The sequence below is a fragment of the Pteronotus mesoamericanus genome, unplaced genomic scaffold, assembly GCF_021234165.1.
Source record: "Pteronotus mesoamericanus isolate MK-2021 breed Mesoamerican mustached bat unplaced genomic scaffold, CSHL_Meso_final contig_347, whole genome shotgun sequence".
Lineage (NCBI taxonomy): Eukaryota > Metazoa > Chordata > Mammalia > Chiroptera > Mormoopidae > Pteronotus > Pteronotus mesoamericanus.
In genome coordinates this window covers 409,597-435,858 of record NW_026555137.1, presented here as the reverse complement: position 1 = coordinate 435,858, position 26,262 = coordinate 409,597, and the positions used below count along the sequence as shown (strand labels likewise).

The following is a 26,262-nucleotide window of genomic DNA, read 5'->3' as shown; positions in this document are numbered from 1 at the left end:
CTCCAGCGTCTGGGCCTTAATTACACCCTGACGCCATTTGTTTTTAAAACAACATGTTTATTTCTGTTCTGACTCATTGTAGAAAATTTAGAAAATACAAAAACTAAAAAGAGGAAACTGAAAATCACCCGCAGTTGTACCACCCAGAGACAGGGCTGGAGAGCGTTGCTGCCTCTCCGTGAGCGGCCGTGTCCCACGGCGCACGCGCCCCGCCCCCGCCCCATGTGCAGCCGCAGCCTCCCGGGGCCTGGCTGCGTGTCCCTTCTCTCCGGACCAGCATATTCATCTCAGCCTCGGGCATTTAAAAAACTAGGAGCACAAAACGCAGCCTTTTAGCAGACAGTGCGTTGTTTTCGGCCAATTTACAAACGTGCAGCCATCGCGACGGTCTAATTCCAGATCATTTTCGTCTCCCCCACAAGAAAACCGGTACTCGCTGGGGGCCGGTCCCCTTCCCACAGCCCCTGACAGGCTCTGGTGGCGTTCCACCTCCGGATTCTCTGCTCTGCACGCGTCCCTTGAATGGAACCACAGCACACGCTGCTTTCTCCGTCGGCTTCTCTCGCCAAGTGAAGCGTTTTCAAGCTCCGTCCACGCACACGTCCGGCCTTTTCCTGTTCGTGGCCGAGTAATATTCCGCGGCGTGGGCGGACCGCATCTGGTCTGTCCAGCTTTGGCTGGTGGACACAGAGTGGCTTCCTCTGCTTGGTTATTGCGGATGTGCTGCTGTGAGCTCTTGCGGTGACGTTGCCCCGAGTGTTTACCTGTTTCCTTGGTTCCCTCCTAGACTGGAGGCTGCAGGTCGGGGTGGGCAGGAGGAGAGCTCTGCGCGCGGGGTTCGGTCACGAGGCTCCTGGAGGAGAGGAATTGTGAGTGGGCCTTTGAGAAGTGGAGGCAGAGGCATATTTCAAACAGGGCAGATGAAAAACCGTGAACTCCGGGATGGAGAGCAGGCAAAGGCACAGTTCCCAGGTGAAGTGGGGAACGGGGGACTGTCTGACAAACGGGGCTGGTGAGAGAGTCACTCCGGGGGGATCTTAACCCGAGCTAACAGGTGTGGAGTGGACTGGAAGCCCGCATGACCGAGCAAGGCATACAAGATCGCAGCCCGGGGCGGGGGCTGGCGTCCCACATCTGTGTGAGCGGAGGGAAGGGCGGATGGACAGGCGGAGGGTTAGACAGATGGGCGGATGGAAGGATGGGTGGGCAGACGGATGGACGGACGGAGGGAGGGGCGGATGGACGGATGGACCGATGGACAGAGAGATGCACGAATAGATGCATGGGTAGATGGATAGTGGGTGGATGAATGGGTGGGAGGGCGGGAGGCGGGGGAGCAGAGGACCAGCACCTCGCAGCCCTCACCGCCCCGTTCCCACGCTGATCCCCAGGGAAACTGCGAGGCGCGGGGACGGGAAGGGAGAAGACAGACTGAGGGAGGGACCGGCACCGTGTTAGGGAGCCAGAACCCGGGGGGGCTTTTCCTCCTCCCCCGCCCCCTCCCCTCGGGTGCCTTTAAAAGTGTCAGCGTGAGCCCGGTTCCCCTCTTACCCCAGAGGCTGCCGCGGGGGCTCTTAGTACCGTTAGAACACCGGGGTGTCACTTACGTGTCCTAACCCTCCGACATCGCCGCCCTCCCCGGGGAGGCGGATCGGGAGACCCCGTCTGCCTCTCCCTCCACCAGCCACGGCTGCCCTTGGCCAGGGCAGGGCCGGGAGCCGCAGAGCCCCGCTCAGGCAGGCCGGGAAGGACCTCAGAAACCAGCTGGGCGTGAGCAGCCCGGCGGCACTGGGAAACGGCTGCTGGTGGCCCCCCCCCCAGGTTCCGGGACGGTCACCCACGGAGCTGGCCTTCCGCCCGGAGCCGTCGGCCAGTGTTTCCAGGGGAAGCTCGTGGTGGTCCCCGCGGAGCCCGTCCCGTGCGGCCTGCAGCGGGGAGGGTCGTGATTTTCACACGTGGCTGCCGATTGAAACACCAGTCAGGTTAGAGGGGCGCTCAGGTGCCCCCCCATGTGCAGAAAGGAAGGGCTCTGTCGGCCTGTGGGCCCTGGCCTGTCTGTCCGTCAGTGCCGGCCGGCGGAGGGAGGCCGGCCCGAGGCTTGGGGGCTCCTGAGGGGGCGAGGCCTCTGCCGTGGTCGCGTGCACGAGCCCTTTTACGTGAGTGCCCGGCACCTCCCAGGGGCAGCTGGGGTCCCCGAGGAGCCCTGCATCTGCCCGTCTTGTGTTCAGCTAAGCCCTGGCGGACGTTGGTGGGTGAGAACCGAAAGTCCCAGGAAGTGTCTGCAGCTGGGGGCCGGGGTTCCCAGTGGAAATGTGCTTTCCGAGGGGGCGTCTCCGTCCTGCCCCCTTGGGCGGGGAGCCGGCTGGCAGGGAGAAGCCGGGAGAAGCCCGCTGGCGCCCCAGCCCCCTCGCTCCGGGCACCCCTTCCCCCTCAGTTGTCTGTGAGCGAGGCTTTGGCCCTTGGGGGCCTGAGAGAGCCCGTGACTCTGCGTTTCCCCTCACCCGGTTCTGCGGTTGCTGTCAGTGAGCTGTTCCACCTAAATCGCCCCGTTTGCCACGTGGGACCCGTCTCCCCAGCTTGCTGGGGCGTCTGTGGCCAGGTCTTCCGACCCCCTGCCCCCGGGGACCCCCGCCTCAGCCCCGGCCCTGGGGGTGTGGCAAGCGGCTTGGCTCTCGGGGGCTGCGCGGTCCCCGGAGCCCCGGCTGGCCTGCGCAACCCCGCGCGCCTGCCGTGTTAGCACAGGTGACGCGGGTCACCCACAGCCACTCGGGATGCGCGGGCGCACGCGTCGGGGGGCCGCTGGGGCCGCGGGCTGGACTCCGGGCTTCGTTGCTGTAACCGCTCTCTCCTTCCTGCCAAACCGGGTCCGTCCGGGCTGCTCACCCACCTGGGGACGGGAGCGGCCCGAAAGGCTTTTTTGGTCCCACGTGGCGGGTCCGGAGCCTTCTCCAGAGCGCACCCCCCGCCGGCTCGCCCACCGGCCCTCCTCTCCCCTGCTCCCGTCCGACCCCCCGCTCCCCTCCACTGGGCACCGTCCCCCGCGCCGCTGGCGAATTCCCCCTGGGTCCCCAGACCCGCATCGCCTGCTCCCGGGGGCCCTCCCTGCTCCCCACCCCCTCACCGGGCCGTGACTGCGGGGAGGGCCGGGGGCGCTCTTGTCACATTCTTGTTCTACCCGACCAAACCGCCCGTGGGCGGGCGCCTCGAGGGCCGTCTTCACCCACAGCACCCCCTTCGGAGCCAGACTCTCCCGGGGAGGGGCTGGGGTCCGTGTTGGCACAAAGCCCCAGGCGACCCGGCCTCCGCCCCAGCATCCAGGGGAGGCGGCCGCGGGGGGCGGGGCGCCTGGAGTGACGCCTGGCGGGGGCAGGGGAGGAGCGAGGCCCTCTGGAGCAGGGGCGCAGTGGAAGCCGGGGTGCGGGGGAATCACTGGTTACCCACGCGGGGGTCTGAGAGGAAGCAGGACCCCACGGCCCAGGGATCCGGAGCCGCGGGCCACGAGGGGGGCGGAATCTGGGACCGGGCCGAGGGGGCGCGCGGGGGCCGGGTCCCAGCTTCGCCCCCGGGCGCCCCCTCGGAGCCGGGGGGTCCCAGCCGCCCGCCCGCCCGCCCAGCCCCAGCCTCGGCCCGCGTCTTGCCCCACTGGCCCCTCCCTCCTCTCTCCCCCCAGGCGCCTGGACGCCAACCGCATCTCCCGGGTCCCGGAGCGGAGCTTCGAGGGGCTGCCCCGCCTCCGCCACCTCTGGCTGGACGACAACGCCCTCAGCGAGGTCCCCGTCCGGGCCCTCGGCCGCCTGCCCGCCCTGCAGGCCATGACGCTGGCCCTCAACCGCATCCGCCGCGTCCCCGACTACGCCTTCCAGAACCTCAGCAGCCTCGTGGTGCTGTGAGTGCCCCCGCGCCCCGCGTCCCGGCCCCGCGGGGAGGCCGCCCCCCCAGCCTGGGGGCCCCTGGGGGCCCCGCTGCCCCGTGGGGCCGGCACGAGGCCCAGCGTCGTCGGAGCGGGAGGGCAGCGCTCGGAGGGCAGAGACCGGGCGAGGCTTACGACGCGGACCGAGGCTTCCTGGCGAGGTTCCCGCCCCGCCTGGCGACCGGGCAGGGCCGCCCGCGTGTGGCACGGAGACAGGACGCGTCCGCGGCTCCCAGGCCCAGGGAGCGGAGAGGAGCCGCCGCCGGTGATTAGCCTGCGCGGCCTGCGGGGCGATTACCCAGGAGACAGTGGCCCCGGCAGCCCTGGGCGCTGGGCGAGCCTGCCTCCCCGGGGGGCGACTGCCGCGCAAATTAGCGCCCAGCTAATTGCTGTGAGCGATGGGCGCGTTCGGGGGCAGTTACAGAGCTCGCGGTGACTGCTGCGGTCCCGCGCCGCTTGCCACAGGAGCTCATGTTAGGGGCTCTGCTCCTGGGCAGGCCAGCACTGCTCTGTCTAATCCTCTGGCCGGGGGGGCCTGGAGACCCCGGCGGGCATCCTCATGGGCCGCACCCGGCCGCCGCGTGGCCACGCGTCCCTCCTGGGGGCGGCAGCCATACCTGCGGCGCAGGAGCAGAGCCGGCGTTTGGCTCCAGCTTCGGGGATACCCCGGCAGCGCCCCGAGGGAGTGGGGTCAGGGCGACGGGGAAGCGAGGGCCTCGGGACGGGCCCAGAGCAGCGTCTGCGTCGGGGATGGTGGCAGAGGCACTGGAGCGTGGGGCGCGGCCCCTGCTGCCCTCCCGGGTGACGGCCCAGGGGGAAGACAGGCGGGAAGGACAGTCCGGTGGTCAGGTTCGTCGGAGCCCAGGGGGTCCGAGGGCAGGGCCTGGCCGGGACTGGCGGGGACAGGCGAGGAGGCTGTGCAGTGCAGGGAAGGAGAGCCCCAGGGGGCATCAGGGAGCTGGGTCACCGCTGCACGTCTGGCGTCTGCCGCCTGGACCGTGCGCCCCAGCACCCTGTCCCCGGCGGCTGCCCGAGGCGCCCAGCACCCCAGGCTGAGTGAACGGTGCAGAGGAGGGGGCTGGGTGCAGGGGGTGTGTTTGCAAAGCTGAGACTGAGACCAGAGGTGCTGCGGAGCGGGGAGGGATGTCAGCAGGAGGCAGGGAGAAATGACAGTTGGGTGACACTGGGGAGCAGCCAGGGGAAAGCCCACCCCTTGGTGGGGGCGGGGGACAGTTCCCGCCCAGAAGGCGGCCTGTGTGTTTCCAGTGAATCAGATGCTCCCTGTGGGCGGGGCTGTCCCGGCTGGGACCCGGGGCAGCGGGTGACGAGGCTGAGGACCTGCAGGCCCCCTGGGGGTCCGCCCGCCTCCCTGTGCGGGCGATTTCCTTTCTGCCTTTAATCCTGGATCCCAGGCCGTGGTGGGATGCCCCGCACCCAGCTCCCCTAGAACAATGGACGCTTCTCAGCTGCGGATTCCAGTCCTTCCTCGTCTTGGAGGCTTGTCCTTTGTGTCTGGCCTCTGAGTGCTGCTTCTGTCTCCTTGTGGGGCCCTCCCTCGGGGACACCAGTGACTCTGCCTGAGCCGCCCCGTCCCTCCGCCCCCCTTCGCGGCCGTCCTCACCTGCGTCTCCTCAGCCCTGCGCGCCGAGGCGTCTCCGCTTTGTGCGGCTTGGTTTTCCGCGGCGGCTGCGTAGCTGTCACAAACTCGGCGACTAGTTGTGGGGGATGCGGTTCTGGCCCTCGACGTGCTTCCCTAGTGTGCGCGTCATCACTCTCTCCCTCATTGTTAAAAGTCTGCCCCCGACCCAGTGCTGCGGCGGACGGTCGGCAGCGGGAGGCCACTGCGGTTCCCTCCGGCCCCGCGCGGGCGGCGCCTTCCCCTAGGCTGGCCCTCGGCCGCCTTTTGCATCCCTGCGTCTCCTTCCCGTCTCTTTCGTAAATTGCCGTGGGACTCCCTTTTGGGACGGTCACTCGGATAGCCGTCTGCTCGCCCCAAGTGCGTCACCCTTGGCCTGCGGGGTCCCCCCCGCAAGCTACAGCGTGTGGGCTGGTCTTGCAGCCACGCTGGGTCCCCCGCATGTCCGAGCCCCCACAGAGGGAGCTGAGGCTCGGAGCAGGCGCCCGGTCTCGTCAGGCCACCGGCTCCGCTGGCCCCGTGAACCGCCCGGGCCACGCCCTCCGCCCAGGCGCCCCCTCGGGCTGCCGGCCGTTCCGGAGCCGCGGGCTGGGAAGCCAGCGCGGAGCGGAAGGACGTGCACCGAGCCGCCTCTCTTCAGGGGCGGGGGTTTTCGGGAGAATTCTCGGGACTTGGTTTCCGCGCCTGTGCGACCGCTCTGCCGCCAGGTTTTGCGTGTGCTTGCGTGAGGTTACGTCTGTCCTTGCTTCGTGCCACTTGTAATATCTGGGCCGATGGTGGGGTTTTGCTCTTTCACTCATTTCCTTAGAAACTGGGAGAAGAACACTCTGTCACTTATTTTCAAAGAGCTGCTTACCTCAAAATCCTCTCCCAGCCTGTGTGTGCCCCGGCCAGGCCCCTCCCCAGCCTGCACTGTGTCCCTAGGGGGCCCCTCCCTCCGCCTGTCCAGATCTCCTTCCCGCCAGGGCCCCGCTCTGGGTCACCGCCTCCAGGAAGCTCTCACTGACTGCACCGTGCTTGCCTCGGCTGCAGCTCTAACAGAACGCTGGGCCGTGAGTGCACGCTGTCTGAGCGGCTGGCTGCTGGCTCCTGCCGTGCGTCTGGCCACTGAGTCAGGCAGGCTGGTCCTGGGGAGCAAGGCCACAGAGGAAGCCGCAGGCCAGGGCCCCCCCGAACCAGGCCGCTCCGAGAATGCAGCGGGAGCCGTGTCTGCTGTGGCCAGGGCACTCTGCCCGCTTCCCTCTAATCGGAAGTCAACAGGGGTAGCCTGTGGTCAGCCCGGCCTCGGAGCCTGTGACTCCTGAAGTGGGTCTTGGCCCATCGTTTTGCCTCTGGAGTCCAGGGCGGGACCTTGGGGCCATCCTGTCCTGCGTCAGCCTCCACCTTCCCCCTCAGGCCGCCGTCTGCCCCTCCCCCACGCCCACTCCTCCCCGGGCTCGGTGCTGTGGGCGCCCGGCCTGACCTGTCTTTCCTCCCACACAGGCATCTTCATAACAACCGGATCCAGCGTCTGGGGACCCACAGCTTCGAGGGGCTGCGCAGTCTGGAGACGCTGTGAGTGTGGGGCTGTGGCCGCGCCGGGTCCTGCCCACTGGGCAGCCCTGCTCCAGGGGGCGGGGAGGCTGGCGTTGGCTGCCCGCCTGCTCCCCGCACGCACGGCCTCCCCGGCTCCCCCTCTAGCACCGCCCGGATGGAGGGACGAATGAATGGGCGAGCGGGCAAGCGGGCGAGCGGGCCAGCAAGTGCCTCCCCCTCGGGGGTGGGACGTGGCCTCCGGGAGCCCGGAGAGGAGGCCCCGGCACCAGCCGTCCGCCGGCCATGGGGGCTGGCGAGGGCTTGCGGTGCGGGGGCTGCGGCCCGCTTTCTCACCCTCCACCCACGCCCACTCGCACCGCGGCACACACCCGAGCACCCCCGCAGAGGGACGGGGCCCCACGAGGCCGAGGCAGCAGGGGGGCTGCTGGGAGGCAGGTGGAGGCCGGAGGAGACGCAGGGCGCGTGTGTCCCTGGAGGCTGGGCCGTCTGTGTTTGCGGCTGCAGGGCCCTGGGGACGGGACCACGGTCCCCTCCTCCTCCGGTGCCAGGAGGCCCAGGAGCATGCTGGGAGAATGTCAGAGCCGCCCAGCTGGCCCCGCTGCCGACCTCGTGCCCGGGGGCGGGTGCAGGGGTGCCCAGCCTGCCCTCAGGAAACTGGGAACCTGTCCCCAGCACCGCGTGAGGCGGGACCATGTGCTCCCCTCTGCAGCTGTCCTGGGCGGGGGACAGTCACCGCCCGAGCTCTGACGCCCTGGGATGTAGCTGCCTGTCGGGGACCGACCGGGCCCAGGGCGTGTGTTCACTGGCCAAACAGACACCCGGCCCCAGCTCGCACCGCCTGTGCTCCGCCACTGGCGTGCGGCCTGAGTGTGCAGCTCGGTCCTCCCGCTGGGTGTGGGGACCTGTGTCCCCGCCGCCGCCACAGCCGCCTCTTGGAGACACCAGAGCTTTGGGCGGAGCCGGGCTGCCTGCCCACCCTCCGGGCGTGGGCTCCTGCTGCTGGGAAGCCGGTGGGGGCGCGCGTGCCGGGTGAGGGTCGTCGGCTCCTCTGGAAAGCCGACCGGCAGCGATTTCCTCACTGCAGGGCACGCTGCCCGCTCCTCCCCAACGAGCCGCTGGCGCGCCGCGTAGGGTGCGGCGGGTGCTGGCCCCACTACAGAGCGGCCTGCCGCCCAGCGCCCACCGTGCCTTTGATGTGCCGGGGCGGGGCCGCCAAGAGCCTGCGCCCGCTCGACAGGCAGGGGAGCCAAGGTGAGGGACGGAGAGGTCCCCCCAGGCGACACTGCGGGGTGCAGGGCTGGGGCAGACCGCTGGGGCGTGGAGGCGGGCCTCCCTGCCTGCGACCTTGGCCGCGTCCTGTGCTCTCCGAGTCCGGCTTCTAATCCCAGAGGTTACAGGAATAGCGCCGGTCTCAGGGTGGCCGCCTGGACCCCTTGAGGGCTGCTGGGGGTCTCGCCCTGCCCCCCCTTCGTCCCCCCCCCCCCCCCCCGCCGCCTCCCAGACCCTCCTTGGCTGGCTGGCGGGCTGGGCAACACCCCTTCCTTCCCACCCTCCAGGGATCAGCTCCACTTCCAACTTTTGATCTCCAATTAAAAAGGGGAAAGTGTGTTCTTTATCCTCTGTCCCCCCCGGCCCCCCCAGCGTTTGCCGGGAGCCTGCAGGGGCAGCCAGCTGTGGGAGGGGTGGGGCCGGCAGATTGAAAGCAGGGAGTCAAAGCTTTTAATTGTTGTATAATTGCTGGGCTTTGCAGCCGCAGTTATTACTGTGGAGCTTTTCATGTGTGCTCCCCGCTGGCAGCCCGTTGCTCCCTCCGGCCTTAAATCTCTGCCTCTCAGGCCCCTCTCATCTCCGCGGCAGAGGGAAGATCAAACCCCCCCGCCTGCCCCGCCCCCACTGTGGTTTGGCTCCGGCTCTTCCACCTGTGCAGGAGGGGCCGGTGCGGGCAGGCACACTCCTGGTCATGCACGCACGCAGTGCACACGCCACGTAGCTAAGCCTGCCGTGTTTTTCACCCGACGTGGACATGCCGCCCCCTCCCCCCATGCACAGCATAGACCCCTGCCACACGCCCCCACCCCCGGGCAGCGTGGCCTGTGACGTGTGAGGCTCTGGGGCCAGGTGCCCTGGGTTCCACCGCTTGTCGGCCGACTCCTCTCCCTCGGAGGGGCCTGCTGGGATGTGCACCCTGCTCTCTTTTGCTCTGAAAGGCCCGGCAAATCCAAGGGGTGCAGGCAGGGCCCGGGGGCTGCCGTGCCCTCCTGTGCAGCCACACCGACAAGCTCCCTGCACTCCGAGGAAGCCTGGAGCGCCGGGAGAGGCTGGGGTCGTGGCTCCGCCTGCCCTAGCCGGCGGCCGGAGGCCCGGCCAGGCCGCCGGCACCCCCCCGCCTCCCCCCCGCCGTGAGTGCGCATCCCTGGCCGTGAGACCCAGAAGCAGAGGCAGCCGGCCTCTGAGGGCTTGTTTCCTCCGCTTTCCAGATCAGGCCGAGTCCAGGGAGTGGGGGCGCGTGGGCCGTTTCTGGGGTTCGCAGGTGATAGTGATGCTCTAGGTGCAGCTCCGCGTAGAGCTGGCTCCCGTGGGCCCGATCGGTCACACGCCTCCGCCGCTGAGAAATAGGAGCGTTCTCAGGCAAGAGCGGTTCTGCTGAGGCTCTGCACACGACGCGCGGCTCGGAGACCGGGTTGCTGTTCTGCGCTGCCAGCTAATGCTCCTCGAATCCCTGGCGATATTTGCCAATCAAACCTGTGGCCGCCCCCCCAAAAAAGGCCAAGCAAATGTGTTGCCACCGGAGGGGCCTGCCCATCACCGCAGATGTGGGCGTTCGATGTCTGCCCTCAGCGGGAACTCAGGGGGGCCGCCCCCCCGCCCGCCGGGCCTGGACAACGGTCTCAGGGTCTCGCCCTCGTCTCGTGGAGCCAGTGAGGCCGACGGGGGCCGCGGGGCTGCCGGACTCTCTCCCTGGAGGGGTGCCTAGGGCCACGGTGGGGCGGACGCCTGCCCCCGGCCGGATCCAGGGAGAGGCCTGGGGGGCAGGGCAGGCGTTGGCAGGGTCCGAAAGGAAGCAGGGTCCCCGTGACTCAGGCCGCGCCGGCCCTCCTACCAGTCGTTTGCTGTGGGATGGGAATTAAAGACGCTTTTTTCTCAAAGGCCGGCACATCGCTCATCGCATGCGTCCCCCTCCCAGCCACCTGTCCGGGCAGGAGTCGTGACCCTTCCCGTCGCAGTGCGGGGGCGCGGGCCCGGCTCGCCGCGCTCACCCCGCGGACCAGCGGCCGGGACCAGAGCCGGGCCTCGGCCTCCACCCCAGCGCCCACAGCCAGACCGCGCACCCCGGGGGCGTCGAGGAGACCTGTCCTCGCCAGTCCGTTGCCGTCTTACATTTGTGGGTTTATTAGCTACAGACGTGTGGGGCCTTGTGGCTTATGGAGGAATTTACGGTTCCATGCAGAGCGTTCTTCTCCTGGCTTTCCCCGTGGACGCACTAATGACTCTGGCAGGCGGGAAACTGAGCGGCCCCGTGAGTTTGTCCTGGGCTCCGTGACCGCGATGAGGTATTAATAGTTCTTCCCGGCACGGCGCTCGCGGCCCCGCGGCCCCGGCGCTGTGGCCAGCTGAGGTCGCCCTTCTCATCCCTGCTGCCCCTTCCTCCCCTGCTGGCAACAGGGCCGAAGCTTTTGCCCCCAGGGACCCCGCCTGCTGGGCTGGAGGGTGGGAGGCGGGGGCTTGGGAGTCAGTGAGCGCCGTTTGGAGCTGCTGGCCACAGGCCGCCCGGTGGGCCTGCCCTCAGCGTCGCAGGGGAGCAGCCTGGAGAAGCGGCGATCCCCACTCTCTGCCGGCTCTCCGGCCACTTGTTCCACAAACAGCACTGAGCCTCGGGGTGTGCGTGGCCACCATGGGGGGAGGCGCGTGTGTGCGGGCAGGGCTCCCCCACGCGCTCCAGGTCCAGAACCGTGGTCCCGACGTTACCAGAAGTCCCGGCTTCCTGGGTCTCGGGCGCTTCAGGGGTCAGCGGCGTCCACCGGAACCCGCCGCTCAGCCGCAGGTGTTTTCCAAGTCTTCCGGCGGGGAGGGGCGTGTGGGTGGAGGGAGGCTGACAGGAAGGCGCATCTGTGTCTCGCAGGGGAAGTCGACGGCAATTGCGCTAATTGCCCCACTTAGTCGTGGGTGGCCAGTTGTGTGTAAAAGGTGAGAAGAGGCTGTTAGTCATAATGTCTTTGTGGGCTCCTGGCTCCCCAGGCTGTCTGCCCCCAGCAGGCGGAGCCGCGCGCGAGCCAGAGGCTCGGGGTGCCCGGGGGAGGGCAGGACACGCGGTCACGGCGCCGTCGCGCGCCCGTACTGCTCCGCGTGCCCGCGCCTGAGGCCTGGGAATAAGCACAGACGGACCCCGAGAGTCAGGGTGAGGCCCGCCCGGCACACGACGTTAATGCCCCTTCAAGGCCGTGAGAGAGACCCACTCGGTGTCCGCGGGTGCGGCGTGTAGTACCCGGGGTGTCCGTGCAGGTGTCTAGTGTCCAGCAGGAGCAGGGCAAGGAGGCAGCACCCGGGGAGCCTCTGCCCAGGCCAGGTGGGCGGCAGAGCCCCGTGCAGCGGGTCCCGCTTTGCGGGGAGGGAGTGCGCCCGCAGAGTTGGGGGCTGGTCCCGTGACAGGAGCGTCTTCCCTGCGCTGGCCTCCTCGCCCGCCCGGAAACTTCCCTCTCCGATCGGGAGCCGCCGGCGTCCCTTGCTGCTGTGTGGAAAGCGTGTCGATCGGGCCCAACGGGCCTCACTGGGCCGGGGCTCCGAGGCCTGCGAGGCCCCCTCTCTCCCCGAGCCCCGTCTCCTTACCAGTCAGACGCGGGGCGGCCAGCGTGACGGCGAAATCCTGGCGGCTCTGAGTTCTGAACCCACAGTGAGGCTCCCGGCAGCTCGGGAGGCGGCCGCCTCTGCACGGCCGGGGGAAGGAGGGAGCGCTGGCCCTCGGCAGCTTGCCCAGGGGCCCGGGCCTGCCACCCGTTTCGGTTGCATTTGGCTGGAAACGGCTGAGCAGACGGAGGGGAGGATTAGCCGTGGCAGCTGCAGCTTCCGGCCGGGGGTCCGGCAGCGGGGGGCCTACCCCATCTGCTCCCAGCTCCCCAGAGCAGCAGGCGGGGCAGCGGACGCTTCCTGGGCTTCTGGCTGATTCTGGACTGTTAACAACACTAGGCTACAAAGCCGCGGGCGGTTTTCCGGCTGAGGGTGAGGCGTCAGAACCCCCTGGTACAGAAGGGCCAGCCCGAAGGAGCCTTGTTGCGGGGACGTGGGGAGGGCTCTGCGTGTCAGCGTCTCGCCCAGGCGCCCGCGCGGCGCCCCCCGCAGGCCGCGGCCCGTGCGCTCGGGAAGCCGCCCGAGACCGTGACACCCACGTGCGCAGCCCTGTGCCAGGGCCTCGGGAGACCCGAAAGGGGACTTCCCGCGGTGGCAGCCCCCTGTCTGGTCGGGGGACAGGGCGCGCACCGAGGCCCCGCCGTGGGCTCCCGCGGCCCGGCCTGCCATCCCTGCTCTTCCGTTCTCAGCCAAGGGGCCAAGTGCCGGCCTCTCCCCGCGCTCAGCGCCTCGTGGGCGCAGCGGAGCAGCAACAGCGCCCGCCTCAGAGGGTCGGCGTGGAAACGGCATGAATTACTATATGCAGGTCACCTCGTGATCGCCGTTACTATGGGTCATCACCACCATCGCCATGAGCGCTGGTGCTGAGCCTGCTCTGGACAGAAACTGGTGCTGGGGGTCGGGGGCCGTCCCGGCTGCGGGGCCGGGGCCGCGCGGGGAGAGGTTTGCTGGAGCAGGGCGGCAAAGGACGGGAAGGATTTCCGCCTCCGAGAACGTGGGGAAAGGCGCTCCGGCCTGGGCGAGAGCTGCAGAGGTAAACGTGCGAGGGCGGGAAGGGGCAGGGGCGGGGGAGCCGGCAGACAGGCCGACAGACCACTCAGGCCACTGGGGCGCGGTCCCCACGCGACGAGGAACCGCCCCCCATTCTCAGTAGGAGAGCCGTGGGGTCGCCGGGGCACTTTAAAAAGATCTTCCCAGCCAAGAGCTAAGAGTGTGGGCTCGGGGCTCCCACAGCCTGAGTGGACAGCGCAAACAGGCTGCGCCGTGGGCGGCGGCTCCAGCAGCAAAGGGTCACCTCTGGACCGTGTGACGGTCCGAAGAGGGTACGTCTCCCTGGCAGGCGGCCGCCTCCACGTGGTGGCTCGGGGACCCGGCTTCTTGGGCCCTGGCCACCGCAGGCCTCGCGGTCGTTGGCCTCGAGCTGGTGGAGGAGACGGGCCGGCGTCTCCTCAGTCCGGGGCCATCTGCGTCCCAGCTCGGCTCCCGTCCTGTAGGACGAGCGGCCCCAGGACTCCCTGGGTGATGCGAATGGCTTCCCTCCACGGGAACCTCCCTGGGCGGTCAGCGGGGGCTTGTCTGGCACCCGAGGGTCCTGCAGGGCCCGCTCACGTCTGCGCCTTGGTGTCCGGCTGGCCGGGCCCCTTTCTCCGGGCCACCCAGGTCCCTCCCCGGCGGCAGGGGCACTCCCGGGGGAGGGGCGGAGACCCAGCTCCCACCCGGCCGCTCCCGCCGCGTTCTGGGGGCCACTGGCAGCCCCAAGGCCAGCGCTGCCTCAGAAGCGGGCGCTCGGGTTCCCCGGTGTCAGGAGAAGCGGCGAGGGACTGCGGGCCGTTTCCCTGGATTTATTGCGCTGTCACTGGCAGGCTGTGGACGCTGACGTGTGGCTGTCGATGTGCTGCAGTGCTGGGGGGCCAGGTGTGGGCGCCTCGAATCTGCGGCACAGGGCCGGGGCAGGGTGGCCGGCCGCCGCTTCGCGCGGAGCCGGCGGGGGCGGGGAGGGCCGTGAGCGGAGCTCCGAGGCCCGACCCACGCGCGCCCGTGCGTTTAAGGTAATAACACGGTGTCCAGGCTGCTGAGTGGACCTGCAGCTGCGCGGGGCCGCAGCAGAGAGCTCCCGCGGGGGCTGAGCCAAGGTCCGAGGGCGCTCCCCTCGGAGACGGTGACCGGCGACGGTGGGGCCACAGAGAGCCCGGCGCTCGCCCTGTGGCTGCGCCCGGCCCGCCCTCTTGGCGGCTTCCGCGGCCTGCGGTTGACCGAACGCCAGCGATCGGCCCCCCCACCGCCTCCCATGGCGCCCCGTCTGGTGCGCGCTCCTCCAAGCGTCTTCACGCCGCGCGCGGACGTCTCCGCAGGGCCCATCCCTGGACATGCAGGCACTGGCCTGTTTGAACATATGTGTCAGGCGACGCCTCCGAGGCGGCGCCCACTTAAATGCCCGCCTGCCGCTGCCCAGAAGGCGGCTCCCACGGCCCCTCCAGCCTGGGCTGCCGCCGCTTTCAAAGTTACCCCCGTGTTTTCTGATTATCCGTGCGATCTGTGTGCTCAGTGTGAAAAAGTTGGGAAACGCAGAAAAAGTAAAATGAAAATAAAGATGAGCCTCTCGCCACCGCCCAGCACGAAGAGGCCCTGCTCAGGTTAACAGAAGGCGAGCGCAGAGGCCGCCGGGAGCCCAGGGAGTCACCGGGAACCTTCTAGAATCCCAAGAGCCAGCGAGGATGTGAAAGATTGCCCCCCGCCCCTCGGTGCCTCCCCCCCACCGATGTCCCCGGAGGCTTGAGGGGCTTCCTTGGCCTGCGGGGGCTGTCCGGAGGCAGTCGGCCCCCCCACCGGCTCCCCACCCCGAACCATTGCCCTGTTGGGGGCGCTGCTCGCCCCGGGGGTTGTGGAGTAGCGATGAAACGTGCACGTGCCCACCCGCATCTCTCGGCACGGACGGCGGGACCCCGGGGAGCCCCCCCCCCGGCCGCCCCCGACGAGGGCTCTGCGTTCCTTCCAGGGACCTGAACCACAACGAGCTGCACGAGTTCCCGGTCGCCATCCGCACGCTGGGCAGGCTGCAGGAGCTGTGAGTACCTCCGCCGCGCGCCCTGCTCTCCGCGGCCGTGCGGGAGGGGCGGGAGGGCCTTCGGACAGAAGGACAGACGGGCACGAAGGGGTGCAGCGGTGTGACCAGCCTGAGGGAGGCCGAGGGCGGCCCCCAGAGCCCCGACGCTCAGGCAGCGTCCCCACGCAGACCCCGCCTCGCCTGCAGTGGCACCTTCACGCCACCCCGCCACCCGGTCCGGGGGTCGGCAGGCGCAGAGGCCAGGCCGGCCGGAGGCCCAGGTCTGCGAGCGTAGGTGTGGAGGGACAGGAAAGGCTGCCGCGTTCGGGGAGCAGAAGCCAGAGGATTCGGGGACAGGCGTGTCTGTCCAGACGTCTGCCTGTGTCTCTCCAACTCCCGAGGGAAAGCTGCCCGGGGACAGGGCCTCCGTCTGCGACGCCTGTGAACCCCCGGAGCGCAGCGCCGCGGAGACGGGGCGCGGCCCCGCAGCAGGAGCGGGACCCCTGAAGCAACCGAGGGGCAACTGCCTGCACGGCCGGCCTGGGTGGCGGCCTGGGTCGGGGCGTCTCGGCCAGTGGCAGCGCCCGGCGGAGCGGGGGGCCGGAGCGAGGGGAGACGGCCCTGGGGTCCCGAGAGGCCGAATCGCCCCGTGACGAGGCGGCTGTCGGGGCTGCTCCGGGGGGCTCTGTGCGGGGTAGCCCGGCAGTGGCTTTATTTCATTTCATTTTTTCCCAAGCGTTTATTTTGAAAGGTCCTCCCCAGCTCATCAAACACAACTCCTGCCTCAGGGCCCCGGCGTTCGCCCCGGTCTTCCCTTCCCCGAGTCCAGTCGGCCACTGTCGGCCCTGGGTCTGCTCCTGCGGCCCCGCCCCTTCTCCGTCCGTGGGTTTGGGGCCTTGAGGCCACGTCAACGTCCACCTGGGGCCCCCGCACGCCCTACGGCCCCGTTTCTTCCGCCTCCCACACACCCTCCGCCTCCTTCCTGGGGACCCTCCAGAGCTCCCGCACGAGTGTCAATGGTGTTGCTCAGGCCCCGCCCCCGTGCCCGTCACACGTGCCAGGGAAACGGAGGGCGTGTGACGTGACACGGCGAAACGTCACAGGCGGGGTGGAACCTGGGGCTCCTGGCAGGCGTCCCTTTGGTCTCTGGCCTTCTGGCCGGCGGCCCGAGGGCTCCGGGGGAGCACACCAGCCCCCGGCCCTCACTGCCCCCCACTTGCCTTGCAGGGGGTTCCATAACAACAACATCAGGGCCATCCCAGAAAAGGCCTTCACGGGGAACCCTCTGCTGCAGGCGATGTGAGCCCCCACCTCCCGCACAGCGTCCGCAGGGCCGGGCTGGGGGGCAGGACAAGGCGGGGTGGGGGGCCCTCCCTTGGGGCCCACGGGGAGAAGGGGCGGAGGGCTCCGTGGTCCCAGAGGAAAGTGCCCAACTGCTGACTTCAGGGTTTGGGGCCTTTTCAGACACTTTTATGACAACCCGATCCAGTCTGTGGGAAGGTCCGCGTTCCAGCACCTGCCGAGGCTGCACACGCTGTACGTCGGCTCCAAGGGGCCGCCCCCGCCGGGACCCCCGCCCTCGGTCCCTGCAGCCCCCAGCCCCCAGCCCCGCCAGGCACAGCCCCCCAGCGGCGTGAACCCCGGCTTCAGGCCCCCTCTCGCCGGGGCCCCTTCCCAGGTCTGGTGACGCAACAACCGCCCTGCCCCTGTGGCTTTTGCCGGGTCCCGGGAGGCCGACCGGGCTCCTCCCCAGCCAGGCCCGTGACTGGCCTCAGCCGTTCCGTGAACAGCGGCGGAACATGCCGGGGCGCCGGTTTCGGTTCTCCAGACACCTGGGCCATGCGGCTTTGGGCCCGAAGGCGTTTCTCTGGCGCCTCCCGCCCGCCCCCAAGCCCCGCTCCTTCAGAAAAGCCCCCGCGGTTCCCCTCAGCCTCGCGGGGACGGTGCAACGTCTTTAAAGCACACGTTCCCCGTGGGCATCCTCGGTTGCCCTTCCCCCAGCCCCGGGCCAGGCTGCCAGGTCGGTATCCAGACAGACGGCCCCTGGTCCCTGGCCCCGCGGGCCTGGCCGGTCTGAAGCCCCCGCTCCCCTGCAGGCCCCTGCGGTCGTGTCCTCTCGAAGCGGGGGCCGGAGGGGGGAAGCTGCCCGCTGGTGCTGAGGAAACCCCAGAAGACGAGTTTTAGGGAGCCCCTGTCTCAGGCTCTGAGCAAACCCAGGTGCCAGGGCTTCCTCGGAGCCCCCCCGCTGTCACCGGTGAAGCAGAGAGGACCCCTGGCCGCCCCGGGCGCCGGCCCCTGCTCAGCTCGGCCCAGCCGCCTCCAGGGCCGGGAGCTTGGCTGACTGCGGGCGTGGGCCGAGGCTGGCCGTTCCCAGAGCGGCGGTCTCCCTGGGGAGAGCCCCTGAGGGCCGGGTGCCGGCGTGGACGCGCTTGGACCGCGCCCTCTCAGCCGTGGCGCTGTTTCCAGGTCCCTGAACGGAGCCACCGACATCCAGGAGTTCCCAGACCTCAAAGGCACGACAAGTCTGGAGGCCTTGTGAGTGGCTCTCTCGCCGCCGCCCCCTCCCCGACCTGGGACTCCGCCTGCCTGGGGGCCCGTCTGTGCGCCTGCTGCTGGGGGCTCCGAGGTCCCCTGGCTGCCCCCTCCCCGGGCCATGGCCGTCTCTGGAGGTGGCACCCTGCAGGGAAGGGGGCGGCAGGTGGTTTGGGGTGCGCGACCTCCGTGCTCCTGCCCCAGGCCCCGCCGTGGGCGCCTGAGGCCCTGCCACGGGGCGGGGTTGAGAGGCCGCCTCCCTGGCCTTCCGAAGCCAGGCCTCAACCCGGACTCCCTCGTGGCTGCTCTTCTCCCACCTGGTGAGGGGGCGGGGGGCCGACGCACAGCCGGCCCGCGGTGTTTGAAGAGGATGAGTGGAACGAGTCAGGCACCCCCGTCCCGCCCACGTCGCCCACGCGCTCGCGGCATGGCGGGGGGCGGCCTCCCCCGAGCCTCTGCTGTCCCCCGAGACCCGCTGCCATCTGGAAAACCTTCCCCAAGGATGACCTGGGCCTTGAGTCTTTCCTGGGACACCCTGACCCTGAGCCCAGCTGCTCTAGACCTGCCCCGCCCCCGCCCAGGCAGCCCCGCCCTCCCCGGCCTTCCCATCGTGCGCCCCCCCCCCGGGCGAGGGCAGGGCACTGGTGCTCGGCTCCGGCCCGCCCTCCGTTCTCTCCGTCCTGTCTCTGTCCCCGCAGGACCCTGACCCGCGCCGGCATCCGGCTGCTCCCGCCCGGCATGTGCCAGCAGCTGCCCAGGCTCCGCGTCCTGTGAGTGCTGCCCACGCTCCCTGCAGCCCCGCAGCCGCCCTTGGTGCCCATAGGCGGCAAGGGCCCTCCTGCCCTGTCCCCCCGGTCACCGCTCTCCCTGCTGCCAGGAAGGGGCCTGAGGAGGCCTGGGCCCTCCCCTCCCGTTTGAGGTGGCAGACGGGGGTCGTGGGAGCCAGGCCGGGGCGGAACCCCAGCCCTGCCACCGGCAGCATCTCAGAGCTTTGAGTTCCTCAGCCACAGAACATGGATCATGCTGTGAGGGTTGGGAAAATGTGTGTATAGCGCCTAGCACATAGTAGGGACTCAACACGGGGCATGTAGGAGATCATATAGGGCACATAGCAGGTGCTCAATACAGGGCACATAGTAGGAGATCATATGGGGCACATAGTAGGTGCTCAACACGGGGCACATAGTAGGAGATCATGTGGGGCACATAGTAGGTGCTCAATATGAGGCACCTAGTAGGAGCTCAACACAAGGCTTGGTGACTCTAGTTCACACAAGCAAGGCAGCCCTCCTGGACCGGCGAGGCACTTCAGTGGCCTAGGAAGTCGAGGGGCGTGTTCCTCCCTGTCTGTGCCTCAGTTTCCCCCTGCATTAGGTAAGAGGCTGGGTCAGATGGTCCGTATGGACACGGGCACTGGCATCCCTGTCGGCCCCATCCGCGGTGACCATAGGCACTGCTCCCTGGGGCTGGCACTGACCGGTGGCTCGGTCGCAGCGCCCTGCCCTGTCCCCTGACCCTCCTGGCTCCGCCAGGCCCTTGACGGACAAGATGGCCCTCCCAGGACCATGAACCCCCGCCTGTCCAGGCTGCGCTGGGGGAAGCGGGGCTCCGCGGGGGGTGCAGACAGGTCTGATGGGGGACAGTGCCAGCAGCCGCGTCCCCGCAGGGCTCTCCCAGCCTCGGCTGCCAGCGGGGCCACGCGGCCCAGTCCGGGCTGCTTCCCGGCCCGACCTCACGCAGGCGCCGGCCGCTCTCTCCCCAGGGAACTGTCGCACAACCGCATCGAGGAGCTGCCGAGCCTGCACAGGTGCCAGAAGCTGGAGGAGATGTGAGTGGGGCCGGGCGGGGGCAGATTCTGGGGGGTCTGCGGGGAGGGTTTCGCACGCTGACCCGCCCTGAGGGTGGGGAACCCCGAGGCGGGGGCTGGGAGCTGGGAGCAGACGCCGGGCCGGGGGCCGGTGCCCAAAGAGTCTCGAGGTGGCCCCCGGGGGTCGAGGGCCCCACGACAGAGTGGCAGCGAGGAGGGGCCGGCCCCACCGTTCCCCCGCCCCACACGCACCACGTGTGGGTACGCACACCTTTGCGCATGCCCGCACACAGGGAGGCCTGAGGTCCCAGCCTGGCGAGGAGCAGAGCCACGTGAGACTCTCTCAGCGGGCACCGCCAGCCCCGGCTCTCCCCAGCCTGCAGGGCCTCCGGGGTCTCTCCCCAGTCTCCGCGGCGTGATGGTGCCTCTGGGGCCTGGGGGTGGGGGTGTCAGGGCCGGTCTAGGTGCCCAGAAACCGTGCTGAGCTGGAGGCCCGCAGTCCACTGAGGGCCAGGCCGCAGGTTGAGCAAGGGTAGGTGGTGCCTGGTGCCGGACCTGCATCTAGAGGGCCTCGGGCGAGGTCGGCCGGGCGGGGAGCCAGGCCCGAAGGGAAGCCTAGAAACCGACTCTCCTTGGAGCCACAGGGACAGCGTTGTGGCTTTGTCTCCTGACCCACTTACCCAAAACAACCGGTCCCTTTAATACCAGTGACTTCCATGGGCTCGGCCCTCTCTCTCCGCGCCAGGAGAAGAGGGGCTCCCCTTTCTCTGCCCTGTGTGTGGGGAGGGGGTTCGCGTGGGGGCAGCCGGGGTCTGAGCCCAGCGGTCACCCAGCCCATCTTGCTGCCCCAGCGGCCTCCAGCACAACCGCATCTGGGAAGTCAGAGCCGACACCTTCCGCCAGCTGAGCGCCCTGCGGGCCCTGTGAGTACCCGCAGCGCGGGGCGGCCCGGGGGCTCCGAGCCGCTGCCCTGCGACGCTGGCACAGCCATGTGCTCCCCGCCCCGCCCCAGCTCACACTCGGCGGGGAAGGGCCCCCCGCCCCGGCGGCTTCTCAAGCCGCATCCCCAGCGAGTCCCCAGGGGCCGTGAGGCTCTGAAGCCAGGCCGTCTCGCCCCTTTTTTGGGGGCCACGGCCAGTCGGGAGCCGGGCTAAGGGCACCTTCCCCTCTGGGGGCGGCTCAGACGGGGTAAGCGCAGGAGAAGCAGGAGGGGGACAGGGTGTCCTCCCCGAGTCCCCGTCCCCGTCCCCTCCTCTCACGCCCGCTCTGCCCTCAGGGACCTGAGCTGGAACGCCATCCGGTCCATCCACCCAGAGGCCTTCGCGACCCTGCGCTCCCTGGTCAAGCTGTAAGTGCCACTGAGTCCACCTCCTGGGTGCTGCGCACCCGTGGGGCCAGCAGGACCCACCCCAGAGCGGGCGCCGGCATGGTTGTCTGACCGCACGTCCCAGGACCCGGGCTCCAGCATCATTGGTCGCGGGGACAGGCCATTTGACCGGCCACAGGACCCGCTGCCAGAGAGCCGGCGGCCTGCTGCACACCCGGCGGGGCCCTCTGGTTCTGAGGCCCTCACGGGCCAGCGCCGGCCCCACGCCCGCGCCCGCGGCCCCCGCAGTGTGCGCGCGCCGCGGTTTCACGGGGCTGCCCCTCCTCCTCCTTCCCTGTGTGATGCTGGGGCGAGATGTACACGTGAGAGAGAGAGAGAGAGAGAGAGAGAGAGAGAGAGAGAGCGCGCGAGCTCTGTCCAATCCCAGCTCTGAGCTCCTGTGTCCTGGAGAAGTGGGGGGTGGGGCGACAGGGCCTCCTGGACGGGACTCCCACTCGGCTCAGGAGCTGTGGCCAGGGGCTCTGTCACCCCCAAACCGGGGTCCCTGGTAGCCCGTCGGCGCCTGATGTTTGACGAGTGAATGAGTGAGCGAGTGTCTGAACAACTGAGTGTGTGAGGCCTGGGGCCCCTGCTGGCCACCCGCCCCCGCCCTTCCCCCCACCCCTCAGCCCCTAGCGCTGCCTCCCTGCCCTGAGACCCTCCGTCCTTTGCTCCTCTCCTCTGGCTGCACCCTCAGCTCGGCCCCGGCCCCGCACTCCCCCGGCTGCCAGTAACCCTGACCGTCCACTGCCCTAGGGACCTGACCGACAACCAGCTGACCACGCTGCCGCTGGCCGGGCTAGGGGGCCTGGCGCACCTCAAGCTCAAAGGGAACCCCGCCCTGTCGCAGGCCTTCCCCAAGGACAGTTTCCCAAAGCTGAGGTGAGAGCTGGGCTCCCCGCCCCCCACAGGTTTGCCTCAGGGCAGCTGAGGGGCCGGGAGGGGCGGGCAGAGAGCCGGTGGCCAGCCGCCCGCTCGTGCACTTGGGCAGCCGACCGCCAAGCGGGGCTCCAGCGGGGCAGCCCGTCCCGCGCGCAGCGGCCCAGGCTGGGTGGCCTGAGGCCCGGCGGCCTCGAGCTGGTGGCACGCCTGGGGCACCTGCCCTGGGGGCGGGGCGGGGGCCTCCTGAGGTCGAGCGGAGAGGCTGCTGGGGAGAGGCCTGCCTCCTTAAGCACAATGGGGGTGCTGCGGGCCCGGAGGGCACAGAGCGCCCGCCGAGGGCTCTGTGACTCCCCCCCGCCCCTGCCAGCCAGCTGAGGGCAGCGCGTCCATGCCCTGGCTCGTTCTCCGGACTGGAGTGTGCGCAGCCCGTCCGAGGCAGGAGCCTGTGGGGTCAAAGGGCAGGCGCTGGGTGCCAGGCGCCCGGGCTGAGACCCGACGCGCCCAACGCCCCCGTGCGCCTCCTGCCCCCAGGACCCTGGAGGTGCCCCACGCCTACCAGTGCTGCGCCTACGGTGGCCTCTGCTCCAGCTTCTTCAAGGCCTCTGGGCCTTGGGAGGAGGACGACTTCCACCCGGAGGAAGAGGAGGCTCCCAAGAGTCCCCTGGGCCTCCTCGCGGGACAAGCCGAGAGCCACTGTGAGTAACCAAGGCCGGGGAGGCCCAGGCGGGGTCAGCGGGGAAGGGCCGGCGACCGGAGGCCTGGGGCCCTGCGAGAGGACCCAGCGAGGGGCCGTCTCTCCAAGGCACCCGCGTAGCGATGGCGTGAGCCCGTTACCTTCAGGAGGCCCCCCACCCCGGTGCGCACCTCTACCCCCACGGCTGCCTCCTGGCCGGGCCCCGTCAATCACGGGGCGTGCGTGGGACCACGCCCATTCCCCCAGCGGAGGAGGATCGAATTAAGGCGAATAAGTTAAACCTGCTTCCAGAGGAAGTCCCCACTTCCGTCCTGGGGTCCAAAGGAACAGCCTAGGGAGCCTGCAGCCTGCGTGCAGGTCGTCTGCCCCGCCAGCCGGCCCCCGGGTCTCAACGGGACAGGCCCGAGGCTGCCAGGTGCCCAGGGTCTTGCTGGGAGGGCGACCCCAGCTAAGGCCATCTCGGCCGGATGGGTCCCCGATTCTGGAAGATTTGGGCCAAAGGCACAAAGGTGGGGGCCGGCGGCCGAAGGCCTCCCGCGGGACCGCCTCCGGAAGGGGCCTCCCGTGAGGTCAGGGCCGGCGTCCGGCCCGCGCCCCCGCGACGGCGAGCTCGGCCCTCCTGGTCGCTCCCCGACGCCTTCTCCACAACTGTCAACGGAGAGGGGAACACAAAGATGAAATCTGAGCGTGTAAGGACGACGTCTCCCCGCGACGCGGACAGACCCAGGCGTCGTGGACCCGGGGCCACACGTTCCTGAGCCTCAGCTTCCTGACCTGGAACGTATCACCCCACCTCTGGGCGGATCAAAGGCCGGGGACGCGACCACTGACCCCACTCCAGCCGCTGCCACTGCTGCTGCCACTGCTCCGCTGAGACCTGCACCTGCTGCTGCCTGGGGAGGGGGAGGGGGGCACGGCGTGCGGAGGCCCGTGTTGGGCAGGCGCTTGGGGTCCCAGGAGCGCCCGCCAGGCGCTGCGGGCCGGCCCGCGGAGGGTGTGCCCAGAGGGCGGCCAGGCCGGCAGTCGGAAGGGCTCCCGACATCCGCAGCACATGCCTCGGGGGCTGGAAGGAGGAATGGAAACTGGCGGAGCCTGGCTCTGGTCCGGAGAGCCAGGGGGGCTGGTGGGGGGAGCCCTGGGCCACTCGGCTGGGCCTTGTGCAGCCTCAGCCCTCGTGCTTCCTTCGTGCATTTGGGTCTCACCGTGTGGCTGCCTCCATCTGGGGAAGCAGGGCCGGGGAGGAAAGGCGGGGAGGGAAGGAGATGCAGGGACGGGGCGCGAGGCGGCCTCTGCCCCGCGGAGTGTGGGCCCGGAGCGCTGGAGCGCCGCGGCCGCCGGCCTCCCAGGAGGCTCCCAGTGAAGACATGAGCCCTCGGGCAGGGAGGAGGGCGCTGCACAGGGAATGGCGTTCCCTGGAGACGGAGGAAGAGCCCCCGGGTGCGGGTCTCAAACCTGCACCGTGTGCAGCAGTCTCATCTGCCTACGTTATAAAGCGTTTGGATCATTTCAAAATTCTTATAGACTCTGCGGACCCTGCGACGCTGGTCCCTCGCCTCCCCCCGCCACCCTCCTCCCCTGGAACGAGCCGGCCCCCGGTCAAGAAACACTGGGACAGCGAATGAGAAAAAAGATCCATGGGGTTCAAACCCGCGACAGAACTTCAGCAACGCTTCGCGTTTCCCGTCCCATTTTCCCCGACTGACAGCTTAGGACTGGATTGGAAGGATTAGGACGGCCCCACCCCGCCCCTGAGTCCGTGTAGATGTGCCCCTTTCTCACGTCAGGGACCGTCGGCTTCGGGGTCTCCCGTGGACGCGTGCCTGCGCCTGCTCCTGCAAAGCTCCCGCATTCCCCACGTCCCGCGTCCCTCGCGTCCAGTGCTCCCCGGGAAAGAGAGCATCGTGTCCAGCCCTGGCTCGGTGGTCGGACACGCCTGGCTGCGGAGCTGGCCCTGCCTCCCGCTCGCTCACTGGCTGCGGCCTGGGCGCCTCCCTTCACGAGCCCGTTTCCTCTCTGTCCAGTGCCACCCCAGGCCCCAGCGCCCGGAGCGTGACGGCCACCCTCGTTTGTGCCCATGCGCCGCTTGGGGTCGGGGCGTGGCGGGTCCACCTGGCCCGGGCCCCTGCCCTCGCCTGGCGCGGCCGACACTGGCTCAGCACGCGGGTCTCCTCGCGGGACCGAAGTGCGGGACTCGTCCGTGTCGCTAAGCACTGCAACCCCTCCACCTGAATCCCAACGGCCGCCTCCGACGAGCCGCCGTGTCTCCTGGTTCTGCCCCCTTCGAGGACCCAAAGCAGAGGAGAGAGGCTCCATTGTGCCCAACAGGCTGTTGGCGTCTTCTTAAAAAAAAAGATTTTATTTATTTTTAGAGGGAGGGGAAGGGAGGAGAGAAACATCGACGTGGGGTCGCTCCTCGCACGCCGCCACCTGGGGACCTGGCCGGCAACCCAGGCCTGTGCCTTGCCTGGGGATCGAACTGGTGACTTTACAGTTTGCAAGATGATGCCCGGCCTGCTGAGCCACACCGGCCAGGGCTCCTGTGGCAGTTTAGGACGGCTGCTGCGTCCCCGGTCCCTGTCCAGGCTGCGGCACCGTCTCACACACGTGGCTTCCGCTCCCTGTCCTGGGTCGCCGCTGCTGAACCCGCTCAGGCTCACTTCTCCATCTTAAGATGTTCTTTTTTAAATTGTATTTATTTCCCATTTCCACTCTGTCCCCTTGTCCCCCCTCCTCCCGGCAGCCCCCACGCAGCTGTGTCCCTGAGCCCTTTCTCGTTCCTACCTAATCCCTTCGCCCCCGAACCCCCCCGCGCAGCCGTCAGAAGGTGTCCTTCTCTGCACAGTGTCTCCAGAGGGGCAGGGCGTGACGGTGCGGGGCTGGCCCTGGGGTCACCAGCTCCTGCCCTCCAGGCGGCCCCCGTGCAGCCGGGTCACAGAATACCAGGTCTCTGTGAAGAGCCCACGCTGCGGGCAACCCACACGCGGGCCCCAGGGAGCCCGCGTCCACACCCGGGGCGGGACCTCTGCTCGGGGCCCCGGAGGGACCACGCTGGGCAGTGACACGGCGGCGGCGCCAAGGGGCCGGGCGTTTGGAGCCACTTTCTGGTCTCCCCTGTCAGATGACCTGGACGTGGACGAGCTCCCGCTGGAGACGGAGGAGAGAAAGCCGCAGCCCAGTGTCCAGTGTAGCCCGGTTCCAGGTGAGGTGGGGCCTCGGGGGCGGGTGGCCGGGGACACGGGTGTGGCCTTTGTCCAAGACCCATGTCCTGGGGAGGCAGCCTCTTCTTCGGTGACCCCTGGGGCAGGAGGGGCGGACAGGAGGGGAGAGTCAAAGAAATCTTCCCGAATCCGCCCATCAGAGGCCTCGCGTCCGGAGGCAATGCCCTTGCTGAAGGAGAAGCATTGCTCGGGCAGAGTGTGGGCGGCCGCTGACCGCTCCCCGGCCCAAGACCCACCGGGCAGGCCCTCAGTGGGCGGGCGGGACCCTGCAGGGCTGCTTGTCCTGCCCCTCCGCTCCCCCCCGGGGGTCTCTGCCTGCCAGCGCCCCCGGAAGCTACTTAGAGCAAGACCAACCCTTCCCCCCGAGGACGCTCCTCCAAGTTTAACCTGAATCTGACGTCCGTAAAGAGAGAAGGAAAACCCTCTCCCATCAGCACCGTTTGCCCAGGCCAGGGCAGCAGCTGCGCAGAGCGGGCTGGGAGCAAGCGGCGGTGGGCTCCTCCGGTGCCATCCCCCGCTGCTGTGCTCCCCGTTCCCGACGTCCCTCTGCCGCTCGCGCCCCTCCCCCGGCCTCGACCCAAGGAGCTGCCGTCTCTGGCCCGATCAGCCCACACCTGCCCTCAGCGCCCGGCGACTGCCGCGCGCCCTCTAGTGGCTGCCCGCGCTGGCGCGCCGACACAGAGGAGGCAGCGAGCGCTCTTTTCCCTCCTGGACAGAAGGTTCCCCTGCGGAAACCAACAGTCAGCAGGCGAAAGAGGGTGTTTCAAAGACAGAGTCCGACTTGGACTTGCTTTAA

General features: G+C 69.3%; 1 protein-coding gene across 1 annotated transcript in view; it reads left to right on the top strand.

The window, feature by feature from the left end:
- The window catches only part of LGR6 (leucine rich repeat containing G protein-coupled receptor 6), a 57,013-nt gene that overhangs the window by 28,488 nt on the left and 2,263 nt on the right, over positions 1-26,262 (top strand). Inside the window, exons 5-17 of the mRNA XM_054576521.1 lie at positions 3,671-3,886; positions 7,029-7,100; positions 14,920-14,988; positions 16,195-16,266; positions 16,432-16,503; positions 17,434-17,502; positions 18,198-18,269; positions 19,262-19,327; positions 20,158-20,229; positions 20,583-20,654; positions 21,429-21,554; positions 22,086-22,249; positions 25,367-25,447. Of these exons, the coding sequence (XP_054432496.1) occupies positions 3,671-3,886; positions 7,029-7,100; positions 14,920-14,988; positions 16,195-16,266; positions 16,432-16,503; positions 17,434-17,502; positions 18,198-18,269; positions 19,262-19,327; positions 20,158-20,229; positions 20,583-20,654; positions 21,429-21,554; positions 22,086-22,249; positions 25,367-25,447 (1,223 nt within the window). The remainder of the gene's footprint in view (positions 1-3,670; positions 3,887-7,028; positions 7,101-14,919; positions 14,989-16,194; positions 16,267-16,431; positions 16,504-17,433; positions 17,503-18,197; positions 18,270-19,261; positions 19,328-20,157; positions 20,230-20,582; positions 20,655-21,428; positions 21,555-22,085; positions 22,250-25,366; positions 25,448-26,262) is intronic.